We start from the raw sequence: 25777 nt of genomic DNA, 5'->3' as shown, positions 1-25777 counted from the left end.
CTGCAGAGCTGGGACTCAACACAAGCAGTAGGGCTCCAGGGACCACATTTTAACCCCTGCACTCTATACCAGCTTGTATTCAATGTTAGCCATTCTCAGCCACTATGCTTCAGAATTTAGGACTTCATAGGTTAAATATTGTAATGTGAAAGTCACCTTTCATGTAATATTTTATAGACAAACAGTAATTGAGCCAGGTGGACTTACCAGATATTTAGTCCAATTTTTTAAAAAATAAAACTTCTCCTAAGGGCAATGTCATTTTCATACCTCTGGTTTCTTTGGACTTTCATAGCAGTTATTAATTTTCTGTGATTGGAATGCTGTTGGAAAAAGTTTGGATCTCAGAAGCCTCAGTTCTGCCATTCAGTTGCTGAAAGAGATGATAACCATCATCTTTGTTTCAAAACAAAATTGATTGGATGACACACAGCTCATTTGTATGTAAAAAATATTATTCAAAAATCTGCTAGAGAGACAACATTAAATGCTGTAAATTAATCCCATGTATAAATAGAGGAGTCACAAATGAAAATAAAAATATTAGTGGATGGCAGCCACAGATTTTAAAAGGTTTTCATCCTTTTATGAAGCTGGAAGGTATTTTTTTTAGAGCAAATTGTCTACTTTACATTAGAGAAAATAGAAAATACAAAAAAGAAAAAATGCAGCCAACTAATTCTTTTCTCAGAGATACATATTTGGTGAATTTACTTTCAGAAGTATTCTGTTCAAACACACATTTTTAATAATGTAGAATTGGGATAAAGCTGACATTGCACTCTTTGCTAACCTGCTAAGTGAATAAATCTTGAACTTCTACAGTTCTGACCTTAGACTTCTCTTTTGTTCTAGAACCACATTGTCCAACATATGTCCATTTAGCCATATGTTGCTATTAAATTTAAATTAATTAAAATTAAATAAAAATTTTAAATTTAGCTGAATAAGCAGTTTTATCCCAATCACATAAGCTAGTATAACAACATAGTTCATGCCATTCACAAAAAAAATGTGAACATCATGTGGTATCCACAAAGACATTGAGAATAAACTAAGGCACTCAAAATTCAACATCTTCTTGTAACTAAAATTCTTTAAATGCGCAGGGACGTTTTTAACCTAACAACTAAGTAAGTGAACACACATATTATACATTTATTTGTCCCCAAGAGTTCACATAATATCTTGTGGAGAAGAGCAAGGGCCCTTTCACAGAAAATAATAGAAAAAATTAGGATGTACTCCATAAATTGTCCTTTCTGATATATTTGCTAGAATTTCTAGCAGTGGCTCTTTGAATACAAGAAGAAAAGCAACCTACGTGTCCACCAGGAGATGAATGGATAAAGAGGTGGTACATACACACTATGGAATATCATTCAGCCTTAAGAAGAAAACAAATCCTACCACCATTTGCAACAACACAGATGGAGCTAGAGGGTTTTATGCTCAGTGAAATAAGCCAGGTGGAGAAAGACAAGTATCGAAGGATTTCACTCCTCTGTGGGTGCAAATGATACAATTGGAAATGAGCAAAACTTCAAGAAAATAACTCAGTAGTTTCTAAAAATAATGAGAGTCCATCAGATTTACAAGCTATGATAAATGTACAAACCCACTGTATTCCATTATGTAGATCATATAGAGGAGGACAATATCAGGGGAAAAAGAGACCCCATTCATGACAACAATGATTTATAGTGGACATTATTAGAAAACTAAAGATATAAATAAATGAAGATATAATTCTGATTGGGAAAGCAGGTTCTAATAATATAACATTTGAACAAATAATCCAGAAAGAATTTTTGTAATAAGAACTCTAAAATACTTGTCTATAAAAACAGATGTACAAGAATATTATGAAGGAAACCATAAAATGTATTGAAGGACATAAAATGTTCTGACATAGTGAAGAGCTCTGCATCATTCATGAACTCAGCATCACAAAGATTTCAATTCCCCCAGTCAACTTATAAATCTAGTATAACTCCAATCAAATTTCCAAATTTGATGAAAAAATTAAACAGTGGAAGGGAAAGATTGTAAGAATGGAAAAAATATTTTTTGATAAATCAGTGCAGTTCTAAACAAACAGATCAGTGGATTCAAATTAAGTGTCCAGAAATAGACCCCTGTGTATTTTACAACCTCTTGTATGAAACAGGAGGGACTCAAACTCAATTAGGAAAGGACAGTCTATTCAGTGAATGACTCCATTTAGGGAAAAAAAATTAAATTCCCTATTTTGCACAGAAAAATAATTTCATATAGAGTAAAAACCTAATGTAATGACCAAAACTTCAAATTTGGAAGAAAATAGACAAAATTTACAACCTTTCAGTATAAAGAGCTTTGCTAAACAAGAAACAAAAAAAAGCACAAGAAAGAAGTACAAAAAGGTGACCACATCAAAAGGCAAAACATATGTGTGGCAAAACATCTGTGTTACAAAACAGCAGACACAGAATGAACACAAGACAGAATATTTCTGGAATGATAGATACAAAGAAAATGGGAACAATGGTTTCCTCAAAAGTTGGGAGTTGGGAGGAGGATCACGGGTAGTAGAGAGACTTTTCATTGTATAAATGCCCTGTAGTAAACTTTTTAATTTCGCGCCCACTTTTAACGTGGAACAAAAATAAGCATACGTTATTTTTATAATAAGAAAGACAACATCCTGGAAGAAAATATTTACCTCATACAGGTTAGAAAAATGATAAATATCCAGAATACATAGCTCTGATAATGACAAAAACCTATGGAAAAATTAGCAAAGGATATTAACACAAAATTCTCTTCAAGGTGCTAAAAGTACATCAGAAATATTAAATTTAATAATCAGTGGTGTTCAATTTTTTTAAAACAAAATTCCATTTTTCACCCAGTCATGGTACACAGGCTTTAAAAATCTGGTTACATTCAGCATTGGCGAAGAGTGACGAGAAACATGTCATATTATGAAGTGTGATTGTAAATTGGTCTAACCCTTTTGGAAGACAGTTTTTTAGAAGCTATTAAAATTTAAAGTGTTCCTCCTTTATACACAAGCAGTTAATTTTCTTTCTAGCTGCCTTAGAGAATAGTCACACATGGCACTAATCAATTCTTTGCCTGATTTTAGTTGGAGCTAATTTGGGACATTCTGTCCATTTTCAACTCAGCTGCTTTTAATGCTGTGAGTTTAGAATGATGAAGCTGCTGTTCCAAGAAGCTGACCTACGAACTAGATTAGAAACAGCAAAATTTTAGCAATGGCTATTAATAAAGATAATCACATTCCATTTTGAATTATCATATTAGGTGACAGCACATCTTTCATGGAGCATTATTTTGTGAAAACAGATTTTAAACATGGTTTCCTTTTTCTCCTTTTAGAATTTAAACCAGAATCCAAGGACTCTCTTGCCAAAATTTTACGGACTGTATTGCATGCAGTCAGGGGGCATTAACATCAGGATCGTGGTGATGAACAACGTCTTACCACGCTCCATGAGGATGCACCTTACTTATGACTTGAAAGGCTCTACATACAAGCGGAGAGCATCTCGAAAAGAGAGAGAGAAGTCCAACCCCACATTTAAGGACTTAGATTTCCTGCAGGACATGCACGAAGGGTTGTATTTTGACACCGAAACGTACAATGCGCTCATGAAAACGCTTCAGAGAGACTGCCGGGTAAGGAAATGTTGCTGTGACTTCCTTTGAAAGGTCATCTGTGATAATGTAACCTTTGTCAGGAAGGCCCAAAACAGACTGCTTCCTGAACCTGGTGGTGGCCCACTCCTCCTTGTTGATGAGATTAGTGAATGAGAAGGGAATTGTCTGGAGTGGTTGTTGGTTTTATGAATAAGCTAGGTCAGTTAAGCCTTTGAGAAGATGAAACAAGAATTTTTTTTTGTTTCTTTTCATCCTCCCCTGTGGGGAAGGTGGTTAAACTGGAGGGAAAAGAAGTTTAGGTTTAATGTAGTGATTCACAAGAAAAGCCATATACAAATCTGGGAAGAGATAAGGTTCCAACCTAGGAGAGAAGTTTAGAGAACATGCACTTGGTGGGACTGATAAGCAGATCCCTGGATATCCAATGTGAATGCAGAACCATGAGGTGAGTCATACATTTGCCAAAATTGTTTTAGGTGAACTGAGTAAGAGGCAATCAGGAATGAGTCTCGGCAGTTAGAGCAAAGACCATCACACGCAAACTTAGCCAGTGATTGTCAAAAGAAAGGAGGAATTCACAGTCCCAAATCCCTCAGTCTGCAATACTTAGAAAAATTAATAAAGCCAAGACCCAGAAAAGACTTTTCTGATGTGGTGAATTTACCAAAAATAGGTAAAAGTTTTTTTGGAGAAAAAGATGGCACTGCAACTATGATGGCTTCTGAAGGGTGATGATCATTTGCTTAACATGTTCTCAGAAATATCAACTCCTGGCCCAGATGAACTGGTAGATGCAGCTGGGTTCTCAGCTAAGTTGGGCGTAGTGGAGATGGGCAGAAGGCATGCTGGCCAGCAAGTACTCACGGGGCCTGGGCCTGGGAAATGTGGGGTGTGCCTTCCAGGCTGTGGCTTTCTGGGCCTTCTGTGGGCCTGGACAGATGACCCACATTGTTTCAGGGGAGGGGGACCTTTCTCTGCTAGACTCAAGCTCACCTGTAGGGGAGGAAGGCATTGTAACCATTCCATGTAATGTACAAAATGGGGGATTGTCACTGAGAAGCAGTCCTACTATTTTATAGGTCTTTTCTTTCTACATGTTATATCATGTATGATGATGCACAAAGATGTGTCCTTGCAATAGTTTATCTCATTGATAGAGATGTTACTCCACAGCTCCTATTCTTTAGCCACCATTTATTGAACGCTTAGAGTGTGCCATGCTAGGCTGAGATTATTTTGATGCATCATTTCATTTAATTCTCTCAGCGCCCGTTTGAAGTCAGTACCACTCATACTCCCATTTTAATTGGTGACCAATTAGGTTCTTTAAGAGGCAAAGAAACCTGTCCAGGGTGACTTAGCAAGTCAATGACAGAGCCTGCACCTGTTTGGGTACAAAGTGTGTGTTCTGAACAGTTGATATGTAAAGATTTCCTTTAAGGACTTTTTAAAAATTATTTTTTCAGAAGCCAGGAGAATAACAGTGGGAATCAAGCAAACAAAAATATGTCCAGCTGAGCTATTCAGATATCTGGGTGGACATGAGTGATTCATGTTTTTCTTTTAAAAAGAAAAAACAAAGCACACATATTTTAGTAGAAACCTTTTCCTGTGCTTTTTCTGCCCTTACAGGATGTGGGTGAAAAGTGACTGAATTCCCCAGAGTTGAGTACAAGCCTCTCCAGTTTTAGATTTGCTTTCTCTTTGTATGTGTGCTCCTCCTGCCTCTTTTAATGGAAAGCCTTTTTTCTAAGACTGTCTTCTAAGACTATAGGCTCCTATGCCAGGAAAAAAAAAAAAAAGGGAAAAGGAAAAGTCAAATGTAAAAGAACCATTGTCTGTTTATTAGTGTTTCCTGAGCCCGGTACTGACAGAACAAGGTCAAACATGACTCTTCATCAGGAAGGAGACCCTGGGGACTTGCCTTTTTATTTTTTGCTTTTGGGAAGATTTGTTATTCTAAGGAAGATCAATGTGGAGGTCCTCAGGCTAACTCCCTCTCACGGGTTGCATGTGATCTTGTACGAGACACAGCTCATGGAACTTCCTTAAACTGCACACGTTTGTCTTCGGAAAGGCTTTCTCAGGGTTGTATGAGAGCATGTAATTGCCTAAGCTGTGGGGGAACCTGAGTCCCTTCTGTGATCTGCCTTGATGATGACCAAGGCCTCTGTGATCTGCAGCCAGCAGCTGGTTCTCTGAGCAGAGCTGCCTTGAGGAAGACATGTTTCTGGAATTGTAGGTCTTAATATTTAATAGTCACGGACCTCTTTTCAAAACTGATATAAGCTGTGTGTTGTCTCCCCAGAGGAGTGCTCATCCACACAGCAGTTCCTGAGTCCCTGGGAGCCCTTCGTACCCCCACCCCCAGGCTGAGACTCCACCTTGCAGCCATGCAACAGCCGTCTCTCTCTCTTCAGATCATCTTCTGAAGGGCAGCGCCCGGGTGGCTGGGACAGAGTGTGTGGCTGGCATTCCTGCGAGAGTCTCTTGCCTTAACATCCCCCTCACTTTGCAGAGCTGAGGTGCTATGGAGATCCAGGGAGATGTGAGGTCACTCCAGGGCTGGTCCCAGCGCCCCACAATCAGAGATCTCTGCTGTTAACGTCTAAGTGAGGCAGTGCTGCTAAGGCTCTACAAAGACGTCCAGGACTGCATGAGTGGGTCAGCAGCCCAGCCAGAGGAAGGTGAACAAGACTGTATTAGAGTATATCCTTTCTCTCACTTATCAGTCATGTATTACAGGCTGACTGTGTGCCAATGTGAGGTGAACACCCCCGACTTTATCAGTTGCCATACAGTGTATTCAGTGCAATGATATGTTCAAAGCATTGTGAGGTTCAGAGTACGTGACATCATAGCTAGATCTGAAAGAAGGAGAAGAGTTCTCCAGGCAGGCTAATCAGTGGAAGCGCATTCCTAGAAGAGGAAGCAATGTAAGCCAGCATGAGGTAGCCTGACATGTACCAAGAACAAGATTTGCCTGGTGTTGGTGGCGGTTAATAGTAAGGGAGAGCATGAGAGGTAGGAGGGGAAAACAGTCTGGAACCAAATAATGTCGAAAGGCCCTTTCTGGTGGTGCCAAGGTCCCCTTGAGGGCTTTGAAGTGGCAAATCCAAGATTCCAGACCTTTGGACCCCAGCTTTTCTATTGTTCCCAGATAGAATAAATCTCCTAACCTCTTGCTGATCTCCTCTTCTTCCTGCCCACCCCTCTTCTTTCATATTTGAGACCCCAGGAGTCCATTTCCCTAGCATGACTGCTGGCCAGAAAACACCTGCCTGGCTCATTGCCACCTTGGCCTGCTCCCTGTGGTCTGCTTCCCTGGTTCCTGATCAGAGCCGCTTGCTTCTGGGTTCTGCATCTGCAATGGCCTGAACTACCTCACCCCACAGTGAGCCCTCTTGACAAATACCATCTTCCCTGGCATCCCAGAAGGAAGCCCCACTTCCCTTTCCCCGGCTCCCCCAGCCCTGCCCTGGGGCCATGTCTTTAAGCCTCTGGGATGGTCCATGCTTCACGACCTCCTCCACACAGCACAGCACACTGGCCACTCGGAACTCTTGTAGAAAACTGAATGTGCTTTATCCTTCAACCTGGAAGAGCTAGCTTCCCCACAGGATTCAAAAATAGGGCTCTTTCCAAAAACAGAAATCCAGATCTCAGGATTCTCCCTGGCCCTCACATTGCTGTTCCCTATTGGCTGTGTCTGGCAAAAATAAACATTTAAATAATTGTGTTCTCTTTCTGGAAGTATTTCCTTTCCCTTGGCCTCACCCTCTGCCCCTGGTGACGGCCATCTACATTCTTAAGTGAACTTGGCCCTGGGTAAGAGTTGTGACAGCAGAGCACTGCCAGGACATCATAGGCCACCTGCTGTCAGAAACAGGAAGTGGGGTTTATTCAGACCATCCCGCACAGTCCCCATGTGACAGACAAGGTAAGAGGCATGTCCTAGTTGAAAACTGCTCTTCTCAGGTAGTCCGTCATCTTCCCCCAAGCCTGCTTCTCTTCCTGTCTTCCCTGGCCCAGGGGACATGATCATGCAGCCAGTTGCCCAGATCAGTGTCCTGAAGCTATCCTTTCCCCCTCTTCTTCTTCTCTTTGTTCTTTCTCCACACTCAGTAAATCAGTGTCACATCCATTCTGCCTCCTAAATAACTCTTGGATCGGCCCCCTCCTCTCCATACGCACAGCCACTGCCTTTACTTAGACCCTGAAAATCCTTCCCCTAGAGTTTTGCAGCAGTCTCTTTACTGGCTTTCAGTATCATTGCCTTCCCACACATCCCAGTGCTGTTATCAATGCAATCCACCGATCGGACCACCAGCTCCTTCAGTTCCCCTCACTGAAGGATCTCCAACTGAAGCTCACAGCCTTTGGCCCAAAACCCATTCTTCCCAGTTGGAATGTCAAATCCTTTCTAATCTGCTTCCTGCCACTCTCTCCAGGTGCTGCTCCTGCTTCCTTTACAGCCTTCTCTCTCCCCTCTCCCCGGAGCCTCCCCCACTCCTACCCCTCACCCACCCAGGCACTCTGACCTCCTGGAGGCACTCTGGAAGAGTTTTGGTCTTTTATGAATGCCTTGCTCTGCTGGACTACCCACCTGGCCCCTCTCTTCTTCACCTGGCACTTGACTGCTCATCCCAGGCACCACCTCCTCCAAGACCATCATGCGTTGTGCTCCCAGCAATCTGGGTTTACCTCTTTTGTGGGATTTAACACTCTGTTTTCTTTATTCACATGTGGATCCTTGAACCTGAGATCAAACCTTAATCTGTCCTTGTATCTACATTGCCTGGTGCTTAGAAAATGTTTATTGAAATATGCATGTGAACAAAAGAATAAACACAGTAACTATCTGATGATAAAGACAAGTTTAGCTACACCTCCAAGAAAATCTGTCCTTGGTGACTTTTGTGTATTTAGCTGTTTTTTTAAGTTCTGCCTCTTTGGGGGGAAGTATCCAGTTTCCCTGCAGTGCCTGCCAATATGGCATTAAGAATTTAATGAAGCAGGTGACCTCCATTTTGAATCACTTGGGATTATTTGAAAAGCTGTACTGATTGTCTGCATGTTAAAAGTCATCTGTGTAACAGAAGTATATTAATCTTCCAGTTATTTCCATATAGAAGCAATATTGTAAATAGTTGAGACTTTATCTTGTTTAATATTGACCCCAATCTCATTTAGGTGTATGTTCTGTCTATTCCACTAAACTATAAATGCCTTAAAGGCCAGAGCTCATTCTTTTTGCCTCTCTACACTTATTATATACACTCAACACAAAATTATAAGATTTTGATTAAAACCTTTTTGAATTGAAATTTATGTATTCATTTTGGAAGTACAAGGAGGAACTATTTTTATTGATTTTTAATTTACTGTAATTATTTTTTCTCTGACATAACTTACCTATGAAGAATATAGAGTCCCCTCTCATTTAATTAACTTGATAAATTATTACATCCTACACTATTTATTGATAACTCTAGTGAAGTAAGCCTGGCATAAAGTATATTAGTAAGAGCTTATATTCATGATCCAAATATTTCTTATTCCTTCAAGTGGAAGTCATATCAGACAGTCTTGATAATTAATGACCTAAGTGATTTATTTTACATTTATTATCATTTTTGTTGAGCAGCAAAATTACTAATTTTTAAATAGTGTGGAACCAATTTTCTTTTTTCACACAAATGTCTGTCAATATAAATATTAATAAGTTCTCAGAATTTAATGAAACCAGTCTGAAGAATACTGAGACTTTTTGATGTGAGAACTGGGATCTATCTTTCAAAGTATGTATGACAAGCTCTAAATTTGTAGATCAGATTCTTCTCAGCTATGGTCATACCTGTATAGGGTACAGGGTGGGTTATTTTCCATAATTTTTTATTTAGCATTATGGCTGGGGCTTACCCCTCAGTTACAATTTTGTTTAGCATTAATTTTTTTCATCTAGTTTAGACAGTTTCTTTGCTTTTTGATGTATTGGTTGCCCTACCCATTACCGTTAAAGAGGAAAAAGTGCTTCAGACCTAACAGAAAAGAGGTGTGCATCTCTTACTGATGGTTGTTTACATTTAAGCTATGTCCTTTATCAGAAAGGAATTAGATTTTTGCTTTTGGACCTCAGCTAGAACATGAGAAAGGGACAGAGATATTAGCGACTCCACATCCCTGTACCATACCTTGAGAGATTACTCAAAAAAAAAGGTATAGATAAATTCACTCTCTTTCAAATTATGTTTACAAAAATGATAATATATACCCATGTTACCTTTGATTTGTTCCATTTAAAATTTTGAGTTTTGCTATCTATAATACTAGTTATCTTGATACCATTGCAATATAAACATAAAGCAAAATTAAAGCTAGGAATGAATAGGTAAATAAAGCCATATTATAGAATCAAAGATTGAGCTAGAAAGAATCATGAATTTCCCAGGAAAGAGTGAAACAATGCCTTCCCTGCTCCAGTCTGAAAGAAAATTATTTTGGATAAAGATGCCTATGCCTCGCCAAGCCAGATTTCCTTGTGAGAATAGAATTAAAGATAGCATGCATGCAGGGACTTAAAAAGTTTTCTACCTCTTTTAAATCATCTTTTATAAAATTTTTTCTTTTGAGGTAGTTGTTGATGCACATGCAGTGAAAAAAAATAATACAGAGAGATCTCATGTACTCTTCACCTAGTTTCCCCAGAGATCATCTTGTATGACCTTAGTACAATAACGCCACCAGGAAATTGATGCTGGTACAACCCACTGACATTTTTCAGATTTACCAGTTTTACATGCATTCATCTGTATATTTGCATGGGTATGTGTGTATATAGCTTTTTGCAAGTTCATGCATATACAGATTTATGTAACCATCACAGTCAAGTTTAGAACAGCTCCTTCACAAAGATCCCTTATGCTGTCCTTTTATATATAGCCACAGCCCCCTCCCTCCCTCACCACTCCTCCCCAGTCCCTTGGAACCACCAATCTGTTTTGTCTTTATAATCTTGTCATTTCAAGAACACCATCTAAATGAAATCATGCAGTGTGTAACCTCCGATATTGGCTTTCTTCACTCAGTATAATATCCTTGCAATCCATTCAAGTTACTGTGTCAATAGGTTGCCTGTTTTATTGCTGAGTGGTATTTCATGGTATGGATATACCACAGTTTAACCTTTCACCTGCTGAAGAACATGTGGACTTTCTCTCATTTTTGACTGTTAAAAAAGCAGCTATGAACATTTGCATCCAGGTTTTTACATATGCATAAGTTTTCATTTCTCTGGTATAAATGCTGAGTGCACTTCCTGGGTCATATTGTATGTTCCCACCAGCAACATATGAGTGATCTACTTTCTTTTCGCCCTTACTGGGGTCTGCTGTTGTCACAATTTTTAATTTTAGCCAGTCTGATAAGTCTTTATTTAAGTTTCTTGTTAAAAAGTTACTTGAGTATATACCCTAGCAAAGCAAAAGATAAATCCAGTACAGAAGTGGTCTGGGGATATAGGAAAGAGTGGTGAAAAATGAAACAGGAAAACTTGGCTGGTTATATGTCTGTCAGGCTTAATGCAGTTGAGAGTAAGAAGGAGAGGCCCAAGGTACAGGACTTTACCATGGACATTTCTAATATTAAGTATTTTGAGACTTTAAATGCTCATAGCACTTCATCTAAATCTTCTACAGCTATAAGTATTCCTACATTATATTGTAAGTACTTGGGTACATGTTTAATGTTTGCCTATAGGAACTGTGTGACTTCATTTTCCTACCCTTCAAATCATGTAACAGAATAGCAGTTGCATCAGTGTTAGTCTTTTGATGAAGCCTAAGAGATAATAGTAACAAACACTTTGGGAATGATGAATCTTATCTAATCAATCAACCTAATAAGAGCAGGGTTTGGTGGTAGCCTACCCAAGGTTTCTGATATGAAATAGACCAAAGAAAATCAACTTTTCCAGTGTAAATTTGTGGATAACTGAAGCTAATTTGTATTGCTTAGTTGGCCATGTCTGTTAATGACCATTAAATTAGTAAATTGCAACTGTGTTGACCTCTCAACCTACTCAATTATTTAGGTGAGCCTGGTGTCCTCATTTAAGACTGTACAACACACAGTTCCTCAGCCCTGGAAGGGGCTGATGATTGTCCAGGCTTTGTATTTGCTGCAGCTCAGCTTTAACATAGGTGGGTGACCAAAAGGAGAACTTCCGCTGACAGTAACAACTGATGAGATGGTCAGCAGGGGAGTTTCAGGGAGGCTACAGAAATCAAAATACTCTTGTATATTGTTGCTTATGACTTTGTACTAAGAAATACCTCAATTTGAGTCAGACAAGTTAATTCTCAATGTTTGCAAAACTAGCTCTTCCAGTTTCAGGTGGAGAGAGGGTTCCATCTCAGATATAACCTACAGATACTAAAGTAGCTCAACATTTCAAACACATCATACATTATCTATAAACACAAAATAAATATACACAATACAATAAATACATGATTCTGTGGGCAGTAAGGCTATATTTCCAAGGCTCAGTGTATCCCTAGGCTGGGTCAGGTAACATTTACTGTCCTGCTCTGAGCCAGGCCATGCTTGGCATTATACATAGATTCTCTCAATCCTCACAACAGCCCTGCGACGGCATGATTCCCTTCCGACAGAGAAGTGGAGACTCAGGGGAGGTTAAACTTCTCCAGATCTCTTGATCCAGGATTTCTACCCAGGTCTCCCTGACTCCAAAATGCAGGCTCTTTCCTCAGTACTCTGTCTGTCCTTAAGGAGCTGATAGGTATAATGGGGGAAAGTCTGCTGAAATGAAAAACATTAAGTAATAACATAGCCAGATACAGACAAGATGGGCTGGATGTGCCCAGGGACTGGTTTTCTAGCTCCAACAAGTTGTTGATGGAGAAGGTGGTAGGGAGTTAAGAAAATGGAGAACTTTTTGTCCGGACAGGGCAATGAGTTAATGGAAATGGAATCTTGCAACCTACTTTAAGAAAGGAGGGGGAGAGGAAAACAGTATCAAGGGGCTGCAGAACACAAAGTAAAGTTAGTAATCCAAACATTTAGTTCTAAGAGTTTGATGAAAAGCCTAATCAGGCCCACTGACACTTGCCAACTGTTACCAACACGTGTGGGCAGGAAATCCTATTTACCCAGAAGCAAAACTTCTTCCTGAGAAACGTGATGGTTACAGTGGACTGATTATGTTTCAGATCTTGTGGAGAGGGAGATCAGGGAGTGTGTGTGCTCTGTGTTGCATCCTGTGTAAGCAGCATTTGAGAATTCTCATTCACTGCAGAAATTGAAGAATTATCAAGCCAGTAGTCATTTTTTTAACCCTCCCCTCAAGCCAATTAGCATATTGTGAAAATTTCTACAGAAAGAATGGAAATGGGCAACTGAAAATATCCTCCTCAGCCCTAAGAAGTAAACTTTGTCTTTTCTTCCAAAAAGAAATATTACCTGAAGTTCAGAGAATTCAATTATTTCCCGAGATGGTGGCTATGTGTCTAGCTAGCTTTCATTCTAAGTAATTTGTCACACAGAAATACAAATAATACAACAGTTCAACTCAGTGGAAACTGAAGTCCTTGGGCTTATTAAATAGAATGCTGATCCATTTAGTATTTTAGGCTTTTCTGTTTTTGTGTGAAGAGAGCCTGGCCTGTCTGTCTAGAGGTAAGGTCAATATAGGTCCCAAATGGAAGGACTCATAAAGTGTCTGAGGGGAGGGAGCAAAGGGAAGGAAATGTCTGTGGGCCAAAGCCTCCTCCTGCCGGGAGTCCTGGGAAGCAGAGAGCAGAGCATTAGCAGGGACGGTAAGTGGCTGCAGCCGGGCATGACAGTAGCAGCTCTGGCTTTGAAGATGTGTCTGTCTTGAAAGGCTTTGCGGTCGGCCAGTGTGGATCCGGTTGTGGATGCCAGTGCCTGTCAGTCACACAATGTTCATGTGAAATAACAGCAGGTTGCAAACAGCCAAACCAAAGGAGACAGAGGGGGAAAAGCCCTAGCAACTTATTAAATGGAAGTGAGGCTCCCTAACTTAGGAGAAGCTTCTGGAATCTAGTGAGGAACTGAGTTACAGAGACTTAAGGAGTATTGGAGAGTTGCCAGGGCCTGGAAAAATGTGACACAGTTTAGAAAATGGTTCAGAAATAGGTCCTGTGGTATGTTACCCAGCTTGCTGTGCACCTGTCAAACATGATCTTCCTCCTAGAAGCTTTCAACGTAGGCAACTGGGAACACTTTAAAGGGGAAAATCGGTTTGATTTTAACAGGGCTTTATTGTATTCATTCTACACTCAGAGCACATGTACAGAGTACCCACAGTGCTATTGGAACAGGGCCCACATGCCTGCCTTGTGAAAGGCAAGGTACTTCTTTGGCTATGTATGGGTTCTAGTTCTTTCCAAACAAATTAGCACATACTGGCTTATGAGAGTCTTCATCCAGTTGTCAGTCAACACTTTTTACCTGGTCCCCTTCCCCTCGAAGTGAATGTCCCTTTGTTATCACCAATGTTCTTCCTTCAAAGATGTTTTTAAATTTACTGTTTGATCAAGCAAATATAACGCTTCTCTCCTCACTTTTGTCCCTTGAAATTCTCCATTTCTGTATGGTGAGGTGGAAAATCTCCATGGGGAATTTCTCTGTCCCCATGAAAGGGAAAGGATAAGCTCAATCTGTTATTAATAAGCTTATATGTCAACTTTTTGTAAAACATGATACATCTGTGCACTTTCTACATATTGACTTCAAAAAAGTATTTTAAAAGAGCTAAGTAGTCTGCTAAACATATCAGCTGCTCAACGCTATTAGGGAAGCAGATAAGTTAAAGCCTAATATTATTTAAAATATCCTTGTCCAGACTGAAAGTGAGCCTGGCTGTGCTCCACATCTTATTAGCTTCCATCGTTTCTCCACACAAAGACCTCATTTGTAAACCTGGCCTGTGTTTGTAAACTGCCAGCTCCAACTGTTGCAGAATCAGCCATTCTAGATGCCAGCACTCGTGATTTTCACAAGTACCTGGTAACCCAGCTGTGGGTGGTGATGGGTGTGTTCAGCAGGTGGAGGGTTGCCATCCTCTGATGTTCCTTTTCCTGAAAGAGCTTTCCAACTCTTATCTAGATTATTAGCAATTTCAGAAAAAAAAATGCCAACCACCTAATTGTCAAGGAACAGAGAAAGCCTTGACACCAGGTTGCAAATTTACTTTTCTATATTCACCTGTACAAGGAAAATTGTGTTTCTTAATTTTCTACTACTCTTGCTCACTAGAATCCACCTCCCAAAACTTTAATTTATCAGTTAGTAATATTTCATTCTCTTCTAGTTTAGTGACTTCTCAATTCAGATATTCTGCTTATTCATAGCTGAACTCTCTCAGGGCTGGTGTAAATCATCTCTCTTGTAGTATTCCATCTTTTTAGGTAAACACCATGGGAAATGTAGGGTCTCAGTCACATGTGACATGCAGAGACAAGAGCATTACCACAGGGTTTCCACTTACTGAATTCTATTTTCACCTCAAACTATCGGCTCATGCCGTGGGGGATATGACACTGAGTTATGTGGCATTAAGCCACCCTCTTCTACTTGCTTTAATTTTTACTATGTACATATATTATTATTTTAAAAATAAATTACAATACCTCAAGATTCCAAGCAACTCATTCCAGGGATACCTTCCACAAGCCAGTTTTCTATCACTTCTTAAAACTCACCCTATAGGTAGGTAGTTGCTACTGGTCTTAAATTGTAAGTTTCTCAGTATCAATGATGACTTTCCCAGACCTAAGATTCTTTCTGCCCTGTGGAACCTTTTGTGATCTTGAAACATAAATTGGCTTGATTTCTCTGGCTTCAAACCACCATAGGAATGTTGTTTGAAAAATCTTGCCTTACCTTCTTACCAAATTAATTACATGTCCTTCAGAAAATAGTTTGAATTCTTGCTGTACATAAGGCTCTGGGCTAAGTCCATAGGAGGTACAAAAACTTAATAGGATATGGTCCTTGCCTCTAAGAAGCTTAAAAGTTTAAGCCCAAACCAACAAGGTTTTACTGTGGACAGATTCTCCCATACTTCGTCCCTCTCATGGTCCGTTAGAGTAAAGCAGAGAGGCAGCTCACCAGAGAGGGTAGACTGTAGTAGACAGTGATGAGGACTCAGGAATTTCACCTCATACATTGAATTGGATGTGTGAACTCGGGCCAAGCATGACTTCTGAGTCTCACTGGGCAACCAGCCAGCCCCCAGGGCTCTCAGCCATCCTACCTAACAAGCAAATTATTCATGGTAAAGCCAACTAGAAGATAGATAATCAGAAGGATTTGGCAATTTTAATATATTACTCTTAAATGTGTTTATAAAATAATTTATTAAGAAATCTCTATTTGTAGAAATGAAGTGTGTATAAAGAAAATAAATCCAAAACACCCAATACAGAAGCTAATAAATACACACATATACATATATATATATATATACACAGACATACACATATATACATGCATATATACTCTTTTAAAATGATAGAATGTTATTTCTAATACCTAGAAGGTACACTTGTATTGCTTCAACCTTTTTAAGTGAGAAAAAAAAAAGTGTTGGTACAGATTAATCCAGCACACCCCAGAATTCTAAATCACTGCATTAGACACAGTGAAAAACACATTATTGCCATAACTAGGCTAAGAATTGAATATTTATTTCAGTCTGCTTTACCAGCCAAAATTGTGTGGCTTGTCACAGCCTGTTTTTTCTCTTTATTCTATTAGCAAAGAGCACTCTGAGCTTTAGTGTGGAAATTCAACTAAATGTAAAAGGCAGCCATCAGCTTTAACTAGACATGCACCTGCAAGTCTTTCTGGAGCTATACTCTGAGGGGCCAGCTTTGGGAGGAATGACAGGCCTCCTTGGATTCATTTTACCCTAAACCACTGTGTCCAGGGATGTCATAAAACTTCAGGATAGTTCTTTTAATTGTCTTATATTATTGAATTAACACAAATGTTTTTGCCAATCAATTGCTCTTTATTCAGGGACTAGACTATGGGACAGTTGGAAAAATTAGTCATAGCCCTTGATACATATTCCTGTCAGCTCTGCATTTTTTAATTTTGATTATTCCTTAGCTCTTCCACCAAAGAATAATCAGGTGAGGTGAGTACAGCGCATAGCAAGTTGTCTGCTTTAACTGTAGTTAGGGTCACAAATAATTTTCATTTTTATCTGTGTCCTCTCTAGTCTGTCATCAGAGATAATGGTAAGTTGAAACAGGTATATAAATGTCTTTCATCTGCACACTTCAAAGCTGTATGTTAAACTTCATTTTTGAAAAGTTCAAACATATACAAAAGTGGACAGAAGAGCATAATGAACCCCATGCACTCTGTACCTGACTTCAGCAATTTTTAGCTCAGAGCCAATCTTATTTCATCCCACTGCTCCAGAATTTGAGACAAATTTTTACCCAAACATATTTTAGTAAGAATCCCTAAAAATTAGGGCCCCCTTTTAAAAAAAGTGACTCTAGTCCCATGATCATACCTTTACAAAATTAATAGTTCTTATGAGTTAGTGTTCAAATTTCTAATTGTTTCAGAAAAAACATTTTTGATAGTTTAGATCAGGATTTAAGTAGGGTCTGCTTGTCAAAGCTTCCTGGTCATTTATTTTTTCATTGTGAGGATACTGAGGAAATTGGTTTGCATATTACGTAGTCCAGATTTTGCTGTTTATGTCTCCTATAATTTCTGTTAGCATGCTCCCCTCTCCCCCATTTTTCCTATAGATTGGTTGTTGAATTGAAAGTTTGGGCCCAATTGAAGTTTGACTTTATTTTGGGTGTTTTCTCCTTCCATCAGGAGGCACATGATGTTAGAATGCCTTTCTTTCTGTGATGTGAGCAGCTGTTGATGACCACTAACTAAATCCATTCATTCATTAGGGGTTGGGAAATAGTGATGTTCTTGTGTTATCATACATGAGCTAGAATGCTCAAAGGATTTTTAAACAAGAGAGTGCCTAGCACATAGTAGTTGCTCAATAGAATATAGAACAGATTAAATTCCATAGGAACCCCTGTGACATGGGACGTTGCTAGAAAGGTTGCTTGCCCAGGATCTGGTTAATAAAGCATCTCTTCTTCTGGAATCCCCATCCTTCTTCATTCTGCATATGCCAGCACAGATTACTTGAGCTGCTTTGTCTTTGCCATTCTTAGTATTATCTGGTGCTGGGTGCCAGTAGGTACTGGTTTTCAAGGTCCTCTGGACTCATCTGGTGACTGACTGTCCCTTTATAATCTCATGCCAGCTGAACATTGAACCCCTTTCAGATTCAAAAAGCAGAGAGGACAAGAACTCTCAGGGGGTCCTGAGATGTTTCAGAATGGAGTTTCCATCTTATGACAGAACAAAAGCACTCGTGGATGGCTAAAGGATCTTTGAAGTTGACCCAGCCTGTGACATGCTCTCCCGACAAAGCTTCCTAAAAAGAAATGTGATAGTCCTACCAGACTCCAAGCTCAGCCTAGCACATAGCGAAACAAACTTGCCTTTTACCTGCCATTTAGTTGTATGCCTACTAAACAGTAAATTAAGAGTCTCTGTAATAACAGCTTGATATTTGCCCTTAACACCATATATATAAACACCTCTGCTGTGGGTAGGTTTGCAAACACTGTAGACTGTATTTTTCTGACAACATAGAGCACATAATCACTGTAAATGCTTTCAATACTAAAGATTTGTCATAAGCTGTATAATCAGGAAGTGCAATAACAAATTCTTACATTTGGGGTATAAGATGTAGTGCTTATATATTCTTTGGTGCTAAATATTTGGTTTTCACTTGCTTATGAAAACAATATGACAAATACATGTTTCTGCTCTGATCAGATTGCACAGCAGGGAACACAAAGTAAAACAAGCCTTTGGTGAGCAGAGCAGTCTTATGTTTGTGATAGGCAAATACAGATACAACCTAAGGCCAAATTTTATTCCACAGAGCTGATAATATACTTAGGTTTTCAGAGGGGAGGCATATCCCCAGCATTCTGTGGCAATCATGAGCATAATTCTCATGAAGGTAAGACTAGAGATAGGCTTTGAAAAACCATTAAGATTTGAAAAGATGGTTGGGACCTTCCAGAATAAATAGCATGAGCTTACATCTTCAGGGCACCTGTGGGGAAAATTAAGGGGTTCCAGTTTGACTGGCCTAGTGGGTGTCTCTGGAGGTGTTAAACCACAGCGCTTGGCTGGGGTCATGTAGCAAGGACCTTCAGTGTCACCTGAACAATGGTGAGAGAGACAAGGCTTTGAGTTAGGGGAGTGATGTGACCCGGTTAAGCGAGCATGTCAAGAATGGATCAGAATGGGAAAAAAAGGAAGTTGAAATCATTAGCAAGGAAGAAATTTTTGATTATAGAAGCTGCAGGACTGAGCAACTTAATGAAATGAAAAAGAACCATGGTGTCTGAAATACACATTAGAATCATTTCAAGTAAAAGAGGGAAGTGAGGAGCGAGAACTGCTCTGGGGGAAATAAGAGGTTAGGGTTGCAGCAAGACGGTGTACAGAAGTTTTGAAATTTCCAAAAGGTTATTGGAAAGACATAAAGCCAGGGGCTGGTTTGGAATAAAGATAATGTTTTAGAAATTTTTTGTGGAGAGATGATAGTTGGAATTTACCCTTAAAAGATTCTCAAATCTTTTTGAGATCCACTTCTCCCTCATAGTCCCCTGCTGACCCCCCCCCCACCTGCGGTATATCTCTGAACTATTGAAATACTTCCCAGTCAAACCTACATACCCCTTATATGGATTATCTCCACAGCACCCTGATTTTTCTTTCCAAACCTTATTCCAGTTACTCCCAATCTGCAAGTCAGGCTCGTGTGATTTTTGAGGACATTATAGTTGTCTGTTTTACTTACCCCTGAAGATCCAGCAATTTCCATGGTGCCTGGGGCAGAGTAGGCACTCAGTTGTTTCCCAACAAAAAAGAGTAAATGAATGTCACTACTGAGAAGTAGAGAAAGAACAAAATTGAAGAGAGAACTCTGGTGAACGTCGTTAGGGCACAGAAGGAAAGACTAAGAAAGGCAAATAGGAAGGCAAAGAATGGAGAGAAGACAGGACAAGGTGGCCAAGAGCAAATGGAGATTATGGGGTAAGGTGTGGTCAACAGTGATTGTTTCTATGGTGCAGGAGTAAGTAACCAGGACAGTAAGGGCGGCTCAACTTTATTGGGTGCTCTCTGTATGCCAGTCATTGTTCTATGGCTTGGCATGGATTAACTGTCTTCGCAGTAACTCTGTGAGGTAGGGGTGCCTATTATCTCATTTTACAGATGAGGACACAGAAAGGTAATACTTTGCCCAAGGACAAACAATGGAGGAACCATGAGACAAAGCAGGCTGCCTGGCCCCAGAGCATGGAGCCTTAACTACCATGGAGCCACTTTGGCTCCTCTGGCAATGGGACAAACACAGTGAGCAGTGGGTTAAGGAGTCTGGTCTCAAAGATGGAGAAGGAAAGGAGGACCAGCCCCTCTGTATGACCTTTGGCCATAGAGAGGACAGCCATGCCTATCATCCTGAGTTAGGGCGTCTCCCACATATTGTCACCAGATCTACAGAAACCATATGTGAATAAGATCATTCAATGCATCATCAGCTGTAAGAACCTGGAGACATGCTTTCATTTCAGGAACAGATAGTAGTTCTGATCATGTCTTCAGGATATTGTACCAGCTGCTTTGACACTGACTCTTTTATTACATCCAATATTATTGACTAAAAACAGTCCTTGAGAGAGCAGGAAGAAAAAAACTGGCTCTGACAATAAAAAGTATTGTGGTATTCCAACTTGCTTTCAGTTTTGCATATGCCTGTGAATCATTCCTGCTTTCTTTTTTTACAAATGGGAGAGTAACATCTCACCCAAGCCAGATGGAAATCTACCTGTATTTGCCCTGCAGCTTGTGTTTTCCCCAATTGCACAGAATCCACCAGTGATAGCCAGGTCAGGCAGACTTGCAGGAAAAGAGAGTGTCTGAATGACAGACCAGACTGATTGGTGCCGATCATGTTGCAGAACGTTACACACTCTCAAAGCTCACATGTGAAGATTTTGGCAGATTTATCGATTCCTTTAATTAAGGAACAGGGAAGATATGAATAACAACTGTTTTGTTTCTGATTGATGCAAATCTGCAATACATGTGACTAAAATCTGTTCTCAGAATTTTTCATTACAGAAGTTTTGTAATTTGATTTAAAATATATACCTGTATGTTTATCGTTTTCTTCCTTGCCATTTTTTCATAGATGGTTAACTTTGCCTAACCCAAAATCTAACTATTGTGTTCAGCTTGCCACAAAATGGGAATGGAATTTATCTTTTTTAAGCCTTTCACTCTGAAATTAGGTACCTGGCCTCCTAAGGACAATTCCACATTGTTTAGGGTTGCTGATGATCCAGTTTAAGAATACAGAGAAAATGAATCCCTTTAAAAGGTGCAGCTTTTTCTTAGTTAATTCTTTCTTGAATTTTTTTTTTTTTTTTAATAAACCAGGACTAGTATTTGACCACTTAATGCATCGGGCTAGCCTCAGTACTTAGCACTGGACCACAGCCTGACTTTGTATGACTTACAAACTGCACATGTTCTCTTTGGCCTGCCTTTGGGCAGGAGAAGAGATGCAAGTACAAATCAACAGCTCAAGCTGAATATTGTGTTAAAAATGTAAGAAAAATTATTGTATAATGAAAGCTTTCTGACAACAGAATTAATTTACTCATCAGACTCCTTGCAGAGGAAATGAAGTAAACACGACGGTGTTAGGGGTGCCTCTCAATCTTTACCACTTCCCCCTTTCACCCTCCGGATGTCTGTTAGGAACAGGCTCAACACTGTCCCATGGTTGATGTGACTTTGCTTATGAAGCCAGCTCACTGCTCTGTGGAAACATTTGCCAATGGGTAATCTGGGCACAAGCCTGTGATTTTTGCCTGTTGAAAACAGGGCTGTCCCCTCAGGTAGATTGTGAGACTGTCATTGTATAGCCCATTGACCAGAATTGCTGTGTTGTCACCTGACCTTTTCCTGTTGAACATCCATGCAATAATGCTGGGTACCCATGAACCCAGACCTTTTAAAGGAATCAGGACTCCGCAGAAGGGCACTGGTAAACAGACTAGAAATACAGTCATATTTTTCTTGGCTTTTATGGCTTTTTGTTTTCAAAAGTATTTCAAGCTGACATCTGTAGTTTCTCACACTAGTGTGAACTATGAGTTACCATGACTTAAAATTATGATTAACATATTTAATTTGCATGAACAGTCTGTGCAGTAGGTAATAACCTTCTCACCATTTACGGAGGAGGAGAGCAGGCACAGGCAGGCGATGTAACCTGCCTAAGGTCACAGAGCCATGGTCATTACCCTGCATGTCCTGATGAATCAGTCCCTCTAAGAAAGGACACATGACCACTGGTAAATGGAGTAGGAGAATCAGCGTCTGCAGGTGGTGATCATTATGGAAGGTTTATGAAGCTCCCTGAGTGGGTGAGAGGCACAAAGGCTAAGGTCTTTCTACCCTTGCTTCTGCCTAAAGAAAGCAACCAATATCTGTTAGTGTTTTCTTTTAAGAGGCTGGGTCCTTGGCAACCCTGATGCCAGCTCTTGTTTTCCACGGCTCTGTGCTACTTTATGGAGGGCTGAGGTACTGATAAGCCTCCATGGAGAAGCACTGTTGGGTCTGAGGCCAAAGCCTTGGTCAATGGTGAGGAGCTGTTCCTATCACCCTTCCTTCCCCCTCCCATCTTGGCATCACTCCCCTTTAGTTTAGGGAAGCTGGTTCCCCAGTGCTGTTGAGCCACTCTGTGGTCTGCTGGGTTACAAGTTCTGTGGCCTAAATCTCTTAAGTAATAAGATTCTACTCTCAGCTCTTGCCGGCCTCCTTTCTGTAACCACTCAGCTTAGTAACTGAGAGATGATGGGGGAGCACTCTAGAATAATCGATGCTCTTCAGCCCAGTTTTTCCTTTCCTCAAAGACCCAGGGTTGCCCATAGTTTTTGAAGGCACATATGCTGCAGTTCACAAGACCTGCTGTCAGATGACATCCATGAAGTGGCAGCCACAGATACTTGAATCCTCAGGCCTGATCCCTCTCCAGTATGTCATTAGTGTCTGATCAAAAAGCAGCCGGGCTGGGGGAGAATGAGAAGCACAAGAAATCCTGGGTATTTGATCCCTGGTTAAGCTGTTACCTATAGACTGTGATCCTCAAAGGCATTTCCTAAGGAGGGTACAGGGAGAGAGCATTTTGGCTCAGAGGTACCCATTCTGCCACACAGGAGTGTCTTATTTTCTGGGCTGTTTTGACTTTCTGAGAAGCTTTGAGTGAGAAATGCCAGGCAGTAAAACATCTGTTGTAGAGGAGAATCATGTACAAACTACTAGGAACTTTGTCATAGAGGAAAATTTTCAGGTACTCCTCCTGAGCACCTTCTCCACTGAAGAAGGGTCCTGAGTGTCAAAGCCCCACCTACATGCAGAAGCCATGTTGACTGCCTCTTACCTTGCCCTAGTCTCCCATCATTTTCCTGTCAGAGCATCACTATATCCTTTGTCTGGCTGCATGCAGCTCCTTTTAATTCCTTCTCTTCCCCACTGTTGGCTGAATGAACAATCAAGCATTAAGTCCTGTTTTCTGTTGAGAACATAGTTTTTTAAAAAAACTTGCTACAGGGAACCAAATGGCAATTATGAAAAACAAGCTTTAGTGTAAAGGAGACCACGACACTTCAAGATAAGATTTTGAGACAAGTGTCCAGATCAGAACATATTCTAGCTGAGGAGGGTATGAGCCTGCAATGACCATTAGTTGTTGGTTTCTCTGCTCCAGTGCTTAAACTTGTGGGGGCTGGAGTTGACTGCCTGGGGTCAAATCCCGGCACTGACACTTAGGAGCTGTATGATATTGAGCAAATTATCTCTCTGTATCTCAATTTTTTCATCTGTAAAATAGAGAAAATAGTGCCTAGCTCAGAGGGTTGTGAGAACTGAATCTAAGTGAACCACGCAGCCCATGGCACATGGAAAGTGCACAGTAAATGGTATTAATAAAACATCTCATGGAGGGTTGAGAAAAGATATGCTTACTTTAGACTTCATAAAAATGAATCATCTTGGAGCCATTGTAATAAAACTCTTGCTGCACATGACCTAGTAAAAACCTCAAATGTTTTTATTTTTATTTTTCCTGTATCAGCTGCCCTCTGGGAGGGATGCAGAAGCAGTGTGTCTGCAGGTCTAAGAGCTCTCTGATTTCTGTGCAGATGAGACTTAATGAGCCATTTGAGTTGACTGGCCTCCTGATTCGTTTTCTTCCTCAGGTGCTGGAAAGCTTCAAGATCATGGACTATAGCCTTTTGCTGGGAATCCACATCTTGGACCATTCCCTCAAAGACAAAGAAGAGGAGACTGCACAGAATGTGCCTGATGCTAAGCGGCCTGGGATGCAGAAGGTCCTCTACTCAACAGCGATGGAATCCATCCAGGGTCCAGGGAAATCTGGGGATGGGATCATCACAGAGAACCCAGACACGTAAGTGCAGCCACCCACCCACCCATACTCTTGGTTGTGGCAGCTCACATGGTTGGGTAATTAAGTGCCCCCTTCCTGGTGGCTATTTGGGAGCAGATCCTGCCTAGCACTAATATGGACTAAGCCATCTTCATTTCTGCTCACCTGTGGGTAGCTAGATGCAATGCAGTTCTCTGCCTTATTATCACTCTTTCACCCACGTAGTTCCTTTTTTCAAATGGCTCCATTTTTTAACAATGGCTAAAATTGTTTTCACCCCCATCTTGTACTTATTCAAAACGTCCACTGCAACAGGGGAATATAATTTGAATTTGAATAAATGCGTATTTAAGCAAATTCATGATTGGAATTATGTTTGAAGTACAGAGCTTCTCATGTGCCGAAGAGGGTTCTGGCAGATGTGATTCCTTGCCTCAGCCAGATGTGATAACTGCAGGGTTAGTTTGCATACATAAAATGCATAGTGACAACAGAAGCAATTACAACTAAAGAAAACTCCTGAAGTGTTTTACTGTATCACATGTGTGTACCAGCTGAGCAAGGAGACTGAAAGAGAGAAATCGTTTTCCTTGGCAGTAACTGCCTTTTAGGATGCTCCAGCCAGGAGCAAATCATAGGCATATTCATTTACATACAGGAGATTCGTATGTATTAAGCTTGATTAGAAATCCATCTAAATGTCCAATAATCAATTGAATTGTATTGGTATAGTGAAATACTACACAACCATTATAAAAAAAACATTAAATTGCATATAAGGAAATGTTCATCATTCAGCAAATGAAAAATTCACATAATAAAATATGATAAATAATGACTTGTGGAATAATGAATACACACACAAACAAACACAGAGATATACTGCAAAGGTGTACCAAATCTAAATGGTGGTTATCTTTGCATACTAGGAAAGGATTCTTTATATACTTTTTTTTGTGATTTTATATATTTTATTTTAGAATCTCACAGTGAATATATAAAAGTGTTGCATTTTTAAAAAGCAGCATTTCAAAATACTTTTAAAATTCTTGCTCATGTTTTTAAAATAGGAATAATTTTTTAATTGGATTCTTCCCATCCACCTCTTCAGAGCTGACAGCTATGATATTATTCTCCTTTGCGAGAACATCACTCTGGATTCCCAGGTAGATTTTAACTGAGGCCAGAAGAAAATGATGAAGGGGGAGATAATCCAGAATTTTTAAAGACTTTCCATTTTTATTTACAGCCTATTTACTAGAAATGACTTCTAACTTCCTACCTTTATAAAATATTTTCTCTTTTGCTCTGTCAACAGAATGGGAGGCATTCCAGCTAAAAGCCATAAGGGAGAAAAGCTACTTTTATTTATGGGCATTATTGACATTTTGCAGTCATATAGGTAAGAAATTTGGGGAAGTAGTCTTTTATTATTTCAAAATAAATCAACAAAAGTTTCAGAAAATGCAAGTGGGAGTGATT

At 40.0% G+C, this 25777-nt stretch overlaps 1 protein-coding gene across 5 annotated transcripts in view; it reads left to right on the top strand.

The window, feature by feature from the left end:
• Positions 1–25777, top strand: part of PIP5K1B (phosphatidylinositol-4-phosphate 5-kinase type 1 beta) — a 385124-nt gene that overhangs the window by 200227 nt on the left and 159120 nt on the right. For all 5 annotated transcript variants that reach the window (XM_057498597.1, XM_057498594.1, XM_057498595.1 and 2 more), the window contains 3 exons: positions 3385–3684; positions 24105–24316; positions 25614–25697. In XM_057498597.1, coding sequence (XP_057354580.1) covers positions 3385–3684; positions 24105–24316; positions 25614–25697 — 596 coding nt within the window. The remainder of the gene's footprint in view (positions 1–3384; positions 3685–24104; positions 24317–25613; positions 25698–25777) is intronic.

Source organism: Manis pentadactyla, chromosome 3 (assembly GCF_030020395.1).
Source record: "Manis pentadactyla isolate mManPen7 chromosome 3, mManPen7.hap1, whole genome shotgun sequence".
NCBI lineage: Eukaryota > Metazoa > Chordata > Mammalia > Pholidota > Manidae > Manis > Manis pentadactyla.
Note: the sequence above shows the minus strand (reverse complement) of the source record. Positions and strands in the feature narration are given on the sequence as shown.